Consider the following 17,570-nt stretch of genomic DNA (forward strand, 5'->3'; position numbering starts at 1 on the left):
TCTTTATTTGTTTTGTCATTTCATGATGTGTCACTACTGTTATATGTTCCACAGTCATAATTGTCTAGAACTATGGAATTTCAAACCATTCTGAGAAATCTCTTGTCATAATATCCGGTTCTGGTACGACTGAACTGGCACGCTTACCAGTACCGTCGACTGAGGTTTGCAGCATCTCGTTGCTCTGCCAGGTGCGATCCACTCCGCTCTCTCTCATCTCATCTTCCTCATCCTCCTTCTGTATCAGTGCTTGGCTCACACGCGGAAAAGTGTCATGTTTGGGCATGCTCGCTGGACTACCCTCACGTTCCAGGGCACTAAGGAGACCATCCTCTTCCGCAATGTGCAGCTTGTCGTCCTCATCTGTTTCTGATCCTGTTTCCACTACGTTTTCATAGTTCAACACTGCAACAAGAGATACAAAAGAGCAGGGAGTTATGATTTAAGTTACAAAAAGTCCAATATTGGTTGTTCCCCTCCAGATAACTACTGTAATGAGTGCTTAAATGTCATTACAGGCCAGTGTGAGCAAAAACATAATTTAAAACACATATATATTTACCCAATGCCTAAACCATCAGCGTTCAGTAAGATGAAGTGTAGCCATGCCAAAATAGCATCTAAATCAAGAAATCGCTACTGATATCATTAAGCAGCACCTCTCATAGCATCTAGATCAAAAGTACAGCTGCCTGTTATACCAATTCTGATGCATTTCAGTATCTATTAAATGATATTTAACCTGTGTAGCAAAAATAATGAGTTCAGAAACAAAAGTACAGAGTCAGAGTCCCAGTGATACAATTTTCTGCAATGAGCCACCTGCAATAGACCATCACCAGATACCCATGGAATATAAAATAAGTACTACAATATAAAACATTGTCTGTAAAAACAACTAGAGCACAACATCTTTAAAGCCCATCAACCGACCTACCTGGCAACAGACCACCTAACAATTTGTGGTAGCTCGTATGGTCTATTGGTTTGTTTTTCATTGTCATTTAGAATAGTGGAAACCCCTTTCTTCTGGATTGCTATAATTTTCTAAGCGCCTTAGAGTTTAAAAAAAAAAATGCACCGACTAGACCAACATTAAAATAACTCACAAGTATAAGCCCGTTTGATTCCACAGCACTTGGTCCCAGACACATGGCAGCTTTTCTTAAAATAGACAGCCTGTAAGTAAGGTCTGTGAACTCAATTGAAGGTGGCTGTTTCTGAATTAGTCAGCCTCACAAGGCTCTCGGCCTACATGCTAGTACATAAATTGTCCACTTTAGCAAGCCGAAAGAAAGATTAGAGTAATAAACACAGGGCATTAGCTCAGCTAGAGAAACACAGCATCATACACAGACATACAGCAGTGCCAAGTACTGCTAACCCAACACTTAAGAAACACGTACCCAAAAAAAAAGAAAAGAAAAGTTAAAACCATGACATCATGGGAACAAGGCTAAAAGAAATGGCCCATGGAAAAAAAAAACACAAACAATTTTCAGGTTCATTTTGAGTTCTGTGTATGCCTAATAAAGCAATCTCCTGCTAAGTTATGAACAGGGTTATCTCAAGTGGCTCTTGCCAACTAAAGGATTATAGAGAAGTGGTTAAAAAATTAAGTCACTTTAAGTTTATAATGCATTTCAGGGATTCTTAGACCCCTTTTATAGTAAAACTGAAGTCATATTGCATACTTTATCTGACAGGTTCCCAAGGAAAAAAAAAAAAGAACAAAAAAGCCCAGACGATTTTTTTAGGTTAGACTAGGGACAAAAAGATTACACTGCGTATATCTGTTCATAATATGATCTTTGTATAATCCGCGGGCCTGCACTTGCCTTCCGAACAACTGCACAACAGGTGCAAATTAAAATGAAAACGGCTGCGGAGACAGGGTAAACAGAATCCGCTGACCTGGTTTGAATACCAATTGACGGGAGAAACAAAACCTTTTCAAGAGGTGTGACCACAAGGGTTTAGGCAAGTTGAGGCTGGGTAATGCCCTCTGAAATGAAAAAAAAAGAAAGGGAAAGGGAAAGAAAGTGAGACATTCGAACGAGCTGTGTGGTCCAGATATACCTTGGCACAATTGATAATGCGCTGTTATTTATTTTTTCTCCCATGTAGCAACTGAGATTTAACCATTTCTTAGCAACACGCAGAAGACTCCTTTCTAAAGGTTCTGAGGGCCGCCTCAGTGGGGGTTGCAACAAAAGGCCAGGAGGCCTGGGAAGCTATCAACCCGCCCCTAAAAACTGATCTCTGGACGAAAGGGGAATAAAGAGAGGTCTAGAAAGAGTGAATGAAATTATCTAAGGCTGGACAGGTTTTAAAAGGCTTTTATTCCCCAAAAAACATGCCTTTTAGGGTCTCTCTTTTGTTTCTGGCATACCGCATGGAATGACACATCAACAGCGCTACTGCACTGTGACTTAAATATTTTGGATGTAAAAAAAAAAAGGGGGAAGATTTGCGATTAATCAGCAGCTTCTCGTGAGTTCCAAATATTAGAGCAATCTAAACAAGCAATGAAGTTATGTCTCGCTATAGGGTCAGTCATGAAACATCCATCACCGTAGGATAGCAATGCTTCACAACCTTTAGAGCCCTCTCTTGCAAACAGCAGTAAATACTTTCAAACTAAATAAATAACAACTGTCAACTCCACTTACAGCTGCACAGCTCCTTTCTGAATGCCATTACAGGTCTTCTGATAAGCCAGACTCTTAGTCTTAGTCTTTCTGTGATTAGTGTTGCATTTTGTTTTTAGTACCAAAAACGTATATATTCTGTACGGTTACTGACAATAATAATTTTAGGTGGGTTTTTCGATGGGTGGGTTTTAAAATATGTGTATGTGTCACAAGATTGCATGTTTTTGTAAAATAGAAGAAAAAAACAGTCAAGAAGTTTCCACTGGTATGTAAGACACAGGTTTTCCTTCTTTTACATAAGCACTTAATCATCAGTATTTTTTATGTTTTCTTTAGGTGGAAAGAAGATTTAATTGACTGCTTCTTAATGTCCTTCTATAGGTACAAGTGAAACATTCACAGAGAGCATGTGATAACTTTGACAAAGAAAAGGGAAAGTATTTTACTTGGTAAATAAAACATTCTGAATTGGGGAGTCTTAAAAAAGGTCAACAGTAGGGCAGTCTTACAAAGTTTGGTGTCCAACTTGCTTGTTTTTTTTGTTGTTTTTTTTTCCTCTAGTAGCTATTAATAATAGCTTGTGAAAACAACAAATATATAGATTGTATTGTGAATAATGTTCCCCTGGTACCTTTGGCTGTTTAAATTGTATTTTCTGTCACTAACACAGTTGCAACAACAGAAAAGAAACGGCCTCCCACACAAAAGCAATATGTTTGCCATTGGGTCATATAGGTCATTCTGTACACAAGGACAATCTTCATTTAGTAGATGTGGAGATTTGGCATAAAACGCACAGTTGCTGTAATAGAAAATACATTTACATCTATCACAGGGATATAGAAGAAACAAAAGTTCAAGAAAGCATATGGTGTACCATTATCTGAACACCAAGTGAAAAAAAAATTGTGTTCAGCAGTAAGATACCCTTTTTGCAACACTCCTATCACTGGTATTTTGCCAAGACAAGTTTTGTAAACACTAGGAATTCATGACATTTAACAGTACCTGGCAGAAAACAACTGTTCTATTGAATCACAAGAAATAAACATGTTACCGTTTTTGTGAGTGACTTACATGAATTAACTAATGTCATATCTTAACCGCAGTGTTACATCCAGAATGTCAGGCTTCACATCTGCCACCCTCATTTCATCAATTTAAATATGTGTAAACGTCTGTATGGCCTTTTTATTGTACCTTACAATACCATACCTTAGAGAAATCTTTCTTTTGTGTGTTTTTATGTATAAATAATATTTACTTCTTGGCAATTTCTCTTTAGATGACATGTCCTATATTTGTTCTTCCTTTAGAGTCACAGACAACAAAGGCAATTAAATCTGACATTTACAGAATGGTGTTACCTGTTTGGTTTATTTCTTTGTTTTCACACAAATAAATTGAACTTCTTTAATTCAAATGTCTTTTAGGTAATTAATATGACATTTGTATTTACTGAAGTGTCTAATATTAGACTTAAACCTCTCTACCTAGCTAGCCCTTATTCTTTGTATGATGTTGGCATTATGCTGTCAGTTAAGTGAAGAGGGCAGTTGTTAATAATGTATATTGTATTGATTATGATGACTAGCAACTTTCAAAATGACTATTTGTGTGGGGGAGGAGAGGGGGTGAAGGAAAGAATGATAATCATTGTTTTACTGTCTGGTGCTTTTTAAGCGTGAGCCTGTTTTTCATTCCAACAAATAAATAAATAAAATAAAACCCAGCACAGTTTTTCCCTGCAACATTAAGTCTTCATGTGCTTTTCATTGAATAGATGAAAGACTATCGTAAAATCATTTACAGCAAACAGACAAAAAGCCTCTCTAAGAATTTTCATCTTCTGAAAATAGCCATCATCATTCTCTTTATTGTTTTCTTTTTTCTAGAACAAACAGCATCTAAGCGCTGGGTCATTTGTATTTCCAAACACAGGCCAATTCTCTCCATTTACGCACCAAACCTCAACACAAACAGTAACAGCTGAAGTACAATTCTCACCCAATATACAACAGGAAAAAGTTTTTAAAATGTTATGGAACCATAGATTAAGGTGGACCCCCACTAATAATAATAATCTTACAGGCAACCATAATTATTACTATTAAGACTATTATTTTTAAGGAAGTGATACATAAAATGTTATGCATCTGTGACGCAAACGTTGTTTAGCAGACTTGCTGAATCTGAATTTGATTAACTGGAAAGGTAAAGGAAATCACCTTCCTCTTTAAATGTTACCTAATCAGCACCATACAATATGAAATGAAACGACAGTAAATTGCAAGTTAAAAAATTAAAATTGGCTTATTACTGTAGTATGGTCAGTTTCTGTTTGTCTGTAATTTAGTACTGGAAAAATAAAAATAAAAAGAAGAAGAAAAAAACAGCTGCAAATACTTTATTTTCGGTAAAGATATATACTCCAACCAACTGAATCCTTGCATTTAGGATTTTTTGTATGTTACAGTAGTACCCTAAGAAAACCATACCTTTTATAGATGAAATGACAGCTTGCTGCTTAGTGATAAACCTGCCCCAAAATGAAGTTCCATGCTTCCATGCAGGAATGGGGTGTATTTGTATTTCTTCCATCAGAAATTATAAGTTAAATAAATAAATGAATGAATACATAAATAAAATGTTGTATATATTCCAGTGTTCAAAATGCCTGCTCATCTGAGTCCCTTTAGAATCCTGTGCTGTGAGGTTGCAACATTTAGCTCAAGTGACTGTTACACGTTTGCTTCAGGTAATGTGCTGCTTCCTATCTCTTCAGCAGTGATAATGGAAGAGGACATGTACCCTATTGGATGATAACTGATCTTTCTGTCTCTCTCATGGTTCTGGGGGATGTTGATCACCTGCATGGCTCAAAGGGGCAGGAAAAGCATTAAGGTGGAAATGAGATCATTGTCTCACAGCTTTCCAATGGAGGTGTTGTTTTCTAACAATTAAGATTTAAAATTCAAACTGTTAATTCTTTTATAGCGAAAAGTGGCTTCCATTTACAGCTAAATTGAAATCACTATTTAGTTATTTTGTTCAAGAAGAAGAAGAAGAAGAAGAAGAAGAAGAAGAAGAAGAAGAAGAAGAATACAGTAGTATTAATTTAGTTTGACAGTTCAAAACCTGCAGTAAGCAAAAGGACAGTGTCAAAACTTGAACAAAAGTCTGAACAGAGTGGGACTGCTTTGTAGGAGGCATGAATGCTAGAAACTCAGTGGAGTGTAAACCAAACTTGGAGTGTGTGTCTACGTGTTGGGAAAGGGGGGTGGTTCAATAATGTCTGCTATGAGGCACCCACAGAAGCCTGACTCTAATTGAATTAAACTCCCATTTATTTGCAGTGGCCTGAGCAACAGGCTGGAAAAAGAAAGCTTTAAGGTTTGCTCAACTGCTCTGAGGTCCCACCTTTCCTTGCCCCTGTACAAACCCACCATCTGTGCTTACATGCACACATGTTCCATCTCTCGACAAATGTTCAGGGCCCCTACCAAGCACAGAAGCTAAAAAAAAAAAAAAGTGTAAGACACACAAAAGCTCCCCAGGCTGCCCTCAGGTCTAAAGCAAAAAAAAAAAAAACAATCTCCTTAGCTTGCAGCCCAGGTGAGGCAGTCTTCCGAGTTCTTCCAGCACTCACGTCAAGCAAAAGAAAGGTTAAAATTAGAAAATTTAATTTATTTGATAATTTCCCAGAATAATTAGAGTTAATATGGGTTAATTAATATGCAAATCTCTCAGCAGATGTTCTGCAGCGGGGCCTTGTGTGAGAAAACAGCCTTTACTTTCTCCTGCGTGATTCTGGCTGTCAGTTATTGGCTATAATTACTGTAACTAACCAAATACACACAAAACCTTTTGGTGAATAATATCATTCCAGTTTGAATCCTGAGCAAACTGGTACTTTTCTCACACAAAAGGAGACAATTTCTTATTTTCTTTTGATATAAAAGCGTTTTTTGTTTTTCCTTTTTTTTCCCCCAGTGAATGCAGTAACTACTTAAAACATTTCACTTTACATGATTATGTGATGTTCATCACGCAATGGTGTTCATGTTTGAAAAATTACAGTGCACAGCACCTGCAAATCAAACTTTCACTTATCAAATCACATTTTATTTAGAGATGTTCCGTTCCACACAGCTTCTCTATGCGCTGTTCATACTATTGTACCTTTTGAAGGTGGAATATATAACAAGTGTCAAAACAAAAAGTGTTGACTTGATTTCTGAGGGGGACAGATGTATAAGAACTTAGTGCAAATTATTATCAGAGATGCATATCAAACATCAAGTGAAAATATACATTATATATTTACGTAAATCATCTCCATGAAAGTACTGTACTGTCTGTATTTACATACAAACAGTCCCTATAACCTTTTCTTTTGGTTGTACATCCCCTTCACTCTGTCAGAAAACAGATTTTGTTAAGTCAGTAAACAACTATTAAAATCTTAACCTGCAGATGGAATTGGCATATGAAGAAACATTAATATATGATTGTGTTTTAATTTCACATCCCCTGGATTTAAACAAGGCTCCTTTATAACAGTTTAGGATGACAAATCTTTAATATCTTGGTACACTAATTAGCACGCATCACAAGATTAGCAACTTAAAGCACTTCTGGCCATAAAACTCAATCTTAAAATGTAATAACATTTAATTTTGCACTATGAACATGCTTTTCACTTTATTGATAAGACTATATTATCAAACCAGTCAAAGATTATACCGTATCTTCCTTTACAAGATAGGGTTAAATACTGAATTTTATAAACTGAGGAACTATTTCTGTGGTCCCACTACATATTTACAAAACAATGGGCAGCATGAAGAATAAATAGTGCTGTTCTCTGCTTTAGCTTACAATCCTTAAATTATGTATGCCAAAGCCATGGATAATGGTAATGAGAATGCATCTTCAGCCAGTTATGACTTTGACAAATCTTGCCTTTTGTTGATGTTTTCTTTTTTTTCATTTTCTTTCCCCAGCACATTCACAACATGTACTGAAAGCACTCCAGCTGCCCATTCACTCAAGCAGGATCATGTACATGCTTGTAACAATCTCTCTGTTTCTGATAGGTCTGTGTTTGTAAGCTGAGACCCTTATCTGTGACTGTGCTCTAAAGCTGGAGCTGTGATGACACTCCTTTCCCAATTCTCTGTTTTGCTTGTCTCAAGTAGTTGAGGAACACTGCGGCTTGGTGCCACTGGTGACTACCCCACCTCCCCACATTTAAATCTTTCAGGTAATGGAATCTGCTGATACTGGCAGTAAATGCTGGTTGTCAGTTTGATGTGGGGTGTGGCAGACACCAAGCTGACAGTCACAGTGCAGTGCTATCAGCTCCCTTTTTAATATGAACAAGCAACGCTACTCACAGAAACTAACAGTTCATGCTGCCTTAGCTCTGGCTGCAGTGCATTTGTCTAAATGTATGCTTGTGAAGATAATGTGGATAACTTAATTTAGTCAAGCTCATATATGTGCAATTTTACAGTCAACATATTACTCAGACATTGTTTTACATTTTTTGCCTACTTTGGCATGTAACACTGGGCAAGGAAATGATATTGCCTAATAGTTGCTATACATCGTTACAAACAATGTTTCTCGTCAAATGTTTAGGTGCAGTTTTTGACCTTTTTGTTTCAGAGCTAGGGAACTAAAGCAAAAAGATGCAAGAAGACAAAAAAGTTTCTTGAGATACATATGGAATGTCAAATCAGAAGTTACAAAATCTTTCAACATCCACTACAATCTTAACAAGTGCAGTTGGCCTTTAAAATTGAGTGTGTCAATTGAAAAAAAAAAAAAAAAACTATGTTTAAATCTATTCAATTAAGAAAACTCTGCAGGGAACGCATAGCCATCCATAAAATCTATTATACAAGTCTGAATAATAAATATTTTTGTTCTTTACACTGTTCCACACTAAATTATACATTATGCACAATCTTCACACAAAGCCATTACAATTCAAATTTTTTGAACCCAGTATTCCCTGCATCCAAATATCTTGAAATGAAATGTAATTCATCACCTGCATTAACATACAGAATTTTTACAGACAGAATTTTTTTTGTTTTTGTTGTGTTGTTAAGGGCAACTGGTGGCAATTAAAGTATTCCCATTTCTGAATACAAAATTCATGGGAAACAACAAGGAATCCCTAAAGACAAGAAACTTTACATAAATGTGGAATACCAACTTACAGTGCTCAACACAAACTTTTAAACAAACCTTTGCTAGTATACTAAAAGGTTCACCGTTATTTAAACCGAATGTTGAAGACATTCAATGGAGAAATAAGAAATGTTTTGCAGCTGAAGGGCCACATGCCCCATTTTAATAAAAAGAAATCCATAAAAATAAATTACTTGCACTAAGTATATGCAAATTCAAATGTAAGCAATCAGTGCAAAATTAATTTTGCCAGGACTGATTAAAAGCATTAATAAATCTATATGCAGTATTGCTTCAATCTGATATTGTAAATTTATTACACTTCCTGTAAGATTAATTAGAATGCTACAATAACATATTGCAGTGTCAGAACAGATTACTGTACGTTTTTGTTAATAACAGTTACGCAGAACCTGAGTTGTAATTATGGACTGTAACAAAGTCATTTAGTCTTTTACTGCAAATGGAAAATGGGATGGGATGTTGAAATCACATTGTTTTATTTATTTATTTATTTGGGTCTATGAAATCTGTAAAACTATAACTAATTACAAATCTGAAACCAAGCAGTCATTTTTGTTCCCACAAATTCCTTGTACCTTTTGCTGCTCGCCAAAACTATCAGGCAGACCCTGAGATAAGTGAAGGTTAAAAACAACAGTTTGATCTGGTCAAGGTTGTTTTGCATTCTTGTCTTAGACTGCTGCAGCCTAAAAAAAAAATTGCATTTTGTCATCTTTAGAATTGAGCATATGATATTATAAAGATATTCAATGAAACTAAATGATACATTAGTGATTAATTAATACAAAGGTGTGTGTGTGTGTGTGTGTGTGTGTGTGTGTGTGTGTGTGTGTGTGTGTTTACTTTTGTGTTTACTGTGTGTACTGTGTCCATACAAGCAACAGCAGTGCTTTGGTTATGACCCTTTTTAACATCCAAATCTGTAATCAGTGTGCATATGAATCTAAATAAAACAACAACAAAAACTATTAACACAAAATGTATCCGAGGTATAAACTAGGACTCACTGTCAAAGACAGCATCTTGGAAGACTTCCAAACAAATGAGTGGTGTTCTGCTTTATTGTGGGGGAATATCCCTGATGAGGTTTAAACACAATGAGGACAAAATCAGTGTGAAGGCACATTTTCTGAATAGCATCTGTGCTTCGAGCTTTGGAGGACCGCTTACTGTCATAAAACTCTGTGAGTCACCAGCTGGGGGTGAGGGATTTAAAGAGGTCGGAGGGGGGATCGGGTCCCTCAGATGGGATAAAGATCTGAGGGGACACTGTCCAGGTGAGGATTAGGCCCTGATCTGGTTCTATCTGAGCTCTCATTCAGATGATAATGAGTGTGTAAATCACATCTGTTCCCCCTCTGTGCCTGTATCTTTGTCACCTGAATAGCATCCCCACCAGGTATCAAACGGGCTTCAGGAAATGGGCTTCCTTTTCATCCTGCTACCTCGCTCTCCAATCAGTAAATGAGCGCCCCTGACAACAAGGCCCAGCACCCTACAGGGATTCCAACCTCTAGACACTGCTGAGGCTGATGCAGTTACTACATCCCAATTAGTCATGAGATGCAGAATCAGTCTGAAACAGGGCTTGACAGCATAACAACATTTGCAAATGAAATAAAAAACAAAACAAAACAATAAAACATAATTACTTCTCTGTACTACCTTCAGGTAACTTAAAATGCAGATTCCTGGACAAAATCTATCTCACAGGGAACAGACAATAAGTTTTTTTCACAGAACTGTGGCACCGTCTAATAAATAAATAATACTAAACAAACTGAAAGTTGGATTATTGTTTTTAGTTAAACAACGGTCTTCCTCAATCCTCTACTACAGCAATCAGAATACTCTTAAGATGTTGACTGAAAGAGCACCACAGCAACTATGTTATTCCTTGTGTCAGAGCAGTTTTGTCAGCTGCGCTTGTTCTATGTTCATGTCTCACCTACCCTTTCTCTACCCGCATGAGAAGCACGCTATCACTTAAAATACATGAGCAGAATATATCTTACTGACCCAGTGAAACAACTGTGTTTTTAATTATGATGTCAGATAGCCCATGGACCACCTGGGGAGCTCACAGAGGCTTTTCTAATGTTCATAACACCTCTTTTAGTTATCTTTAACTGGGGATGTTAAAATAATTTTTAAGGCCCCCCCCCCCCCCCCCCAATGTTCTATGCATAACAAACTGATTTAGGATTACAAAGAAATGAAATAACACTATATCTATCTCATCTGTCTAAATCTTTAATAAGTTGTCCCTTACAAAGGATTAATGTTCATATATATTAGCAATTGCATTATGCCGTTAGCATAATTGTTAGGTTAACATTATTGATATTGATTTATTATTATTATTATTATTATTATTATTATTATTATTATTATTATTATTATTATTATTATTGATATGAAAATGCCGGATGTAGGAAAAAAAAAACATACTGCAAACTAAGTGTGTGTATGTATGCATGCATGTATGTATTGTGATAAATTGGATGTTGAATTAAGAAAAATAACATAAACAAAGTATGTAAATAATGTAAAGTGTTTGAGGTTTATAACTAACAAGAGGTGATTAAATTAACCTGTAAATGATTATCATGTGTTGATTAAGAAAAAAAAAAAAGTTTGGGTTTAAAGAGAATGAAATAATAAATGTTATTTTTCTATTGGAATGATATATGAAAGCATAAGGACCCTGCGGGAACTACTGCCCAGGGTTGACTCCAGTTGGAGTAATTGGGGGTTTAACAAAGTGTTAATTGTCTAATTGTGTTACCTTTAAAATGGTTGGGTTTTAGAACACTTGAGGAGGGTGTAGTGAAGGAGACAGTTGGAGGCTGTGGCTGAGCGAAATAGTTTTGAAATTGTGTACCGGGAAACTGAAACTTAGGAAATTGACTTTGATTACGAGAGGGTTGTGATTTTGGTTTGATGAATGGGGGGTAACAGGCTTAGCCTGTCTCGTATATGGTATAGGGATGTATATTGTTTAGTTAGAACCCAAAACTGGGTTTTGTTTTTTGTTTTGTTTTTCATTTTGTAAATAATAAATGTATGCTACAGTGTTTTCATTGAATCCTGGGGCCCTGACTCATGAGTAAAGACAAGACAACACACTGCAAGTACATGAATTGGTCACAGTATGTATATATGTCCAAATTCAATGGATTCTTTACAGGAGAGTGGAATGGAATGCTCTGAACATATTATTGTGCACACAGGATTTTCATACGTAAAATAAATTTTGATCTGAGGGGTTTTCACCCCTGGGTTTGGCTTCCCTGTGTTTCCATCAATCCACTTCTTTTTTGATCAGAAGCATGAAAGAGTGAGTATGTGTGAATGCTTAGGTACCTGGGGTATGGAAAGGTGGTAATTCGCACGGTGGGATAATTGATGTGTAGATTACACTGCGAACAAATGCTTTGACTTGTTTGTTATTCTCACTTGTCTGTGCTCATTCCTATATTTCTTTATTTCTTCTCTATGTCTGCTTGTTAATGAACAGCTTACCTGCCTTGTTAAATTGATGTGGAAGCCAGGCTGTACAGTAATGTAAATTGGGTCAATGAGTGAAGATGGGAATCGCCCCAATTGTCCCACATACATTTCTTAACCTGCAGAGATCTTAACACATAAAAGTCTATCTTGAATAAGCATGCTGAATTCTAAAAGGAAACAATTTGTAAATGAAAAAGTATGTCATTAGGGTTCCAATGGGCTTCTATTGTTATGCATCTGTAATGCTATTTCCTTAATCTTTTGTCTTTGAGAAACTATTATTAGTTAAGCAGTTACAGCTGCAAATACTTTTCAATGGGTTTAAATGTGTTCATTTACAAATGAATGTCAGCAAGCACATTTGTGGAAGTCTGTTACCAGTAATAAGCTTATAACGACAGTATCTTTTCATTGTAAAATGCAAAGAAAAAGGTGACAAGACTGACAGAAACATACCTCAGCTTAACATTAAAATGATGTAATTAACATGATAGATATGTAGGCATTAGGTTAGAACAGTAGTCTTGTCACTATTCAAATATATGCAGAATCTTCTTCTAATGCATTTACCTTCTTTGTGTAGTTTAGAAGTTAAAACATCTTACTGTAATTAGACCCACATCACTTTCAACTACTAATTTCTTTGTATGTGTGCCCACGAGCCAACTCAATTTCTTAACGAAAGAGAATTAAGAGAACTAGTTAAATATGTTTCTACAACCCGAACAACACCTCACAGTTAATTGGAAGCTATTCTTCCCAGAATATGAACCCAGAGTGACTAAGCAGATATCACATTTTCATCTAAACCGGAAGTCATAGTCATTCTGCTTGCCATCTTATGGCTTTCCCAGGCAAAATTATTTGCACAATGTAAACTAGGGGAAATGTACAGAGTGAAAAGACTCCCAGGCAATTTGAACTCCCTAGACGCCAAATAGTAACTTTTTTTTAGTTACATTTCCCCTCGTGTATAGATATTATGCAGACAAAAAGAAGCCAGCTTTCACAAAAGAATATAAATAATTGCATTTTAAAAGGCAGCAATCATAATACTATTAAAGGTGTCTGATCTAAATGCTAGTATAGGTGAAACAAAAGTAACTATTCAAAGCTATTCAAGGTGCACTAAACCATTAAACTAATACAATAATAATAATGGTAAATAGCCACAATAAGAGAAGGCAAGCAATCATGAAAGCACATTTCATAATTAGCTCAGCTCAGGCTGAAATGACAGGGGTTCAAGACATCTAAAATCTGTTTGGATTCCTGTAAACTGGAGTCGGACAAACTGGCACTTTCCATCGCCAACCTGATCATTCTCACAACATCCCTACCACCGCCTCCCCTTTTGTTTTTCCTTCCAGCCTTTTTCCTGTTGCCATCTCTGTATTTAATCTAACACCAGCAGGCAGTGAGAAGGGTTTACTTTTCTCCATAAAGACACCGAGTGCAAATAGGCAGGAGGAAGAGCTGAATATATGGTGAGAGAGGAGCTTGCTGCACAGGAAACCTGGACTTAACCTAACTTTGAACAAAAGCCTTTCATCGCCCCACTTTCCTCAAGACACTACATTTGAACAGTAGTCTCCTTTTAAGTAAATACCTGATAAGGAAACTTTTTCATATATGAAAAAGGAAGAGTATCTCTCTAAGTATTAAAACCCTCATCTCTTTGAACATTCAATACGACTCTTTCATCCCAACAAAATGTGTTTCCTTTTACTATTATCCAGAATTCAAAACAGGTAATTAGCTGTGCCAAGCGGAGAATACACTTTGCGAGCGACAGCTAAAGACTCATAAAACTCTCAGCTTTGTAATAACAATGAGGCTACAAATAAGCAAGCATTTGTAAGATTTAGGTGACTGATCCATTCATATTATGGGTAGCTGCTTCTAATCCATTTAGGTCAGCATGCTTTTTGTAAAACTATACAAACAAAATCATTCACAAGAATATGTTCAACACAGTCCCATAAATCATCCGAGCAACTTAAAAGGATTCTGAACTGCCCATGTCTTTGTCCTAAGAGGTATTCCAGTTACTGGTATATAAATTATGAACTGAAATACCAGTCACTGTTGTGGGATTGTATATTTCTTCCATCAAGATAAGGCTGGATCTAAAACCAAACATCAGAGGTGAAATATTGGTCTGTCACCTATGTCACGATCTGTACAGGATGTCTGAAGCACTTTCTGCTGTGCCCCTTTGAATACAAAAATAACACAAGACTGTTTGTGTTTGTTGTTGCAGTTAAGAAAAACAAAAGGCTGATTGAAACTTGAAGGCTTTGCTTGACACACATGCACACAGACATGCCAAGGACACCTACATCTACAGCTTGAAAGGAAAAGTAATATGAATGCTGAACATGGTGTTCCTCTTCTGTTGCAGTTCCACAGCTTACCAACTATAGTCTTGAGCAGAAAAGCTGTAATATCATAGATATATGTTTTTTTTTTTGACACATTGAAATTGGAGGATGCCAACCTAAACATCAAACTTCCTTGTAAAAATAAGAACAGAACATGGCTTCTTAGAAAAGCACCTTCAAGATGAAATAACCACCTGGTCTCTTTATTAAATGGCATCTAAGTAATAATATACTTTACCGCAACTACAAAAATAGTGCATATAAGTACCTAACACCTACCCTGTCTGGGTGGTCTTAAATGATCATGTTTTTTTTTTTTCCTAAAATGACCTCTCTTTCTGGAATCTGAAAATAATATTCCAGTTAGCATTGGCAAAAAAAAAAAAAAAAGGGTAATGCGTTTTGTTAACTGTTCAGGTTGGGAGCATACATGGTTTGTTTTGCTATCGTTCTCTAAGTTCTTATCAGCCTTGCTATGTATTAGGTGTGACAGGATGAACAATAAGTAGTTCCTTTTTAAAGTGTATTTGCTGGGTGACAGCCACCAGGCTAACACACTCCAGAGAGGAACCAATCAGCCTTTTACACCTTGGACTATATAAGTTGCTCTACAAAAGTGGTAACCACATCAGTTCTGCAAAGCTCACTGTCAGTACAACAGAGTCGTATCTTACTTGAATCTAAACTGCCCAACAGCTATTAGGCGAGCATTCACACAAATCTGAATTCACCCTGTTGCCCAATTAACATGGGTGTTGAACCATGCTCAGAGTACTGTAGTCATGTAAAACAAATGTGTCTTTTTTTGCAGCTAAGAAACTAGAGCATGTAAGTCAGTACACATGCATTACATTTTACAAATGAGTGTACTTGGCCTAATCCTGGTTAGATACAAATTGTCAGAATGAAGCAAAAACAGCATTTGTTATCTAATGATCTGTTTGATGCCTATGTGGTTGTTTTAAAAGAAAAAACAGTGTCTCTCATTCAACAGCTGATTTTGTAGCAGTTGTTTGGTGATTCTTAGACCTGGTCTTTAGGATAATCTTTAGATTTGCTATCTAGGTGAAGGAAATACAGTAAACATGAATAAGGAAAAAATACACCTTTAGGAAACAATGCTGCTGAAGAAAACCTGCCTCCAATTAGCCAAAGTAGTAATCTTGTTCTGACAGAGAGGCTTATATTTTGTCCTGGTGTGACTGGGGAGCCGATTTCATTTCCTGTAAAAACCTCTCCGCTACACTGAAGTTACCTGACTCAGCTGCTTGTAGGAATCAAATTCAGTCAGAGATAACAGCTAATCATCTGTCACCCTGAGAAGCAATTCCCTGCAATCGCAAAGGAAAAGCATGCCACTTTATACTGCAGGTCTGACAAGATGGCAAGAAATTGCATTCCACCGCAACTAACCTCTGCACTCTGGAGTACGAACAACAACAGTCAACTCTATCAAAAACGACCATCACGAAACCTGGATGCTGCATTTGATCTGTCCCATTTCAATAACCTGGACAAGATATATAGACTTGCATGGTATGTCACCCATCATGTTATTCTATATATAGTAAAATATTACACTTAACCCTAACTTAACCATCTGTGCTTTACAAAGCAATATATTTGTTTTACAAAGGTACATTACTGGCCTTTTGTTGATTAAGTCCATGCCAAGACCCCAGACATGACATTAAGGAATCACATACATTTCTATAAATATTTCTCAAACAGCAATCCCTCTAAATGTTAATAGAACACAGATTTCCTCATTAGTAAATATAAAATATAAGAGTCGATAGGAACAGAAGCATCATTCCCAGTTCAGAAGGTTTATAATTCATGTTGTTGAAGTAACTCTGGGAATTCAGCCATAGTACATTGGCCATACTTAATTCCATTATCTGTGGCATGAAGAAGTTCATAGCATGCTGTAAGAAAAAATACAACATTGCCAGTGTGCAAAAGTGGTTCTAACAACTAGCAAATTTAGTGATTTATTTGAAAGAGCCTTTTATTAGATTAGCAATGGCATATTAGCAACAGTAAAAAAAAAAAAGCCTAACCTTATAAAAACGGTAACGTCCATTAAGAAGGAGACTTGTTTATCACTCAAATACTATTGCTGTGTGTTTAAGATAAGGACCATTTGTAGATATTGTACTAACACCATGTGAGTTTGTATGTATGTATGTAGGTATGTGACTGTACATAGGAGGGAGAGGGAGCACTCTAAGGTGTGAAATGGCTTATCTGTTTTTTAAAGACAAATGAATCAGCAATACAGTTTTCTTGTAGGCCTTGTAAGCACCATAGCAACACCCATCACTAAACTTGTATACCCGATATTACAAATCGTTTCACAGTTTAAAAATGAAGCTCATAGAAATAACCTCTATGAGATTTATTTCTGTATAGTCAAACATCAAAGCTGAAATAGAAAAAATATTAATCTGTACACAGAAAATCCTGCACCATTCTGTACTTTACTTGAAATAATATATACACAAGGCCATATTTACTGCATTCTTTTTTATAGGAAAGGGAATGTCCTAGTGATTTTTAAGAAAATAAATCTTCAATTGGAGGTGCCGTTTGAAAACATTTACCAGCCCCCCCCCCCCCCCCCCAAGAAAAAAAAGTCTACTCCTCTGAAATTTAAGCAGCCAGTGCATACAAACATTTCCAGAGAGAAGACTGATTTTCTCAGGTTTAACTAAATAATTTATGCATGCTTTCACTTTGGCATGATGAAGCAATTTTAGCCTTTACAGCCCACAAGTACTCAGGAGGG

The 17,570-nt window shown here is 36.4% G+C and overlaps 1 protein-coding gene across 7 annotated transcripts in view; it reads right to left on the minus strand.

The window, feature by feature from the left end:
- The window catches only part of LOC117426649 (zinc finger E-box-binding homeobox 2-like), a 73,147-nt gene that overhangs the window by 15,769 nt on the left and 39,808 nt on the right, over positions 1 to 17,570 (minus strand). For 5 of the 7 annotated variants that reach the window (XM_034044494.3, XM_034044492.3, XM_034044490.3 and 2 more), the window contains one exon: positions 148 to 405. In XM_034044494.3, coding sequence (XP_033900385.3) covers positions 148 to 286 — 139 coding nt within the window. In that variant the 5' untranslated portion in view covers positions 287 to 405. Of the gene's footprint in view, positions 1 to 147; positions 406 to 1,914; positions 2,006 to 17,570 lie in introns of all 7 variants that reach the window. The other 2 variants (XM_034044491.3, XM_034044488.3) reach the window with 1 other exon arrangement.

This window comes from Acipenser ruthenus, chromosome 11 (genome assembly GCF_902713425.1).
Source record: "Acipenser ruthenus chromosome 11, fAciRut3.2 maternal haplotype, whole genome shotgun sequence".
In the NCBI taxonomy this organism is placed as follows: domain Eukaryota; kingdom Metazoa; phylum Chordata; class Actinopteri; order Acipenseriformes; family Acipenseridae; genus Acipenser; species Acipenser ruthenus.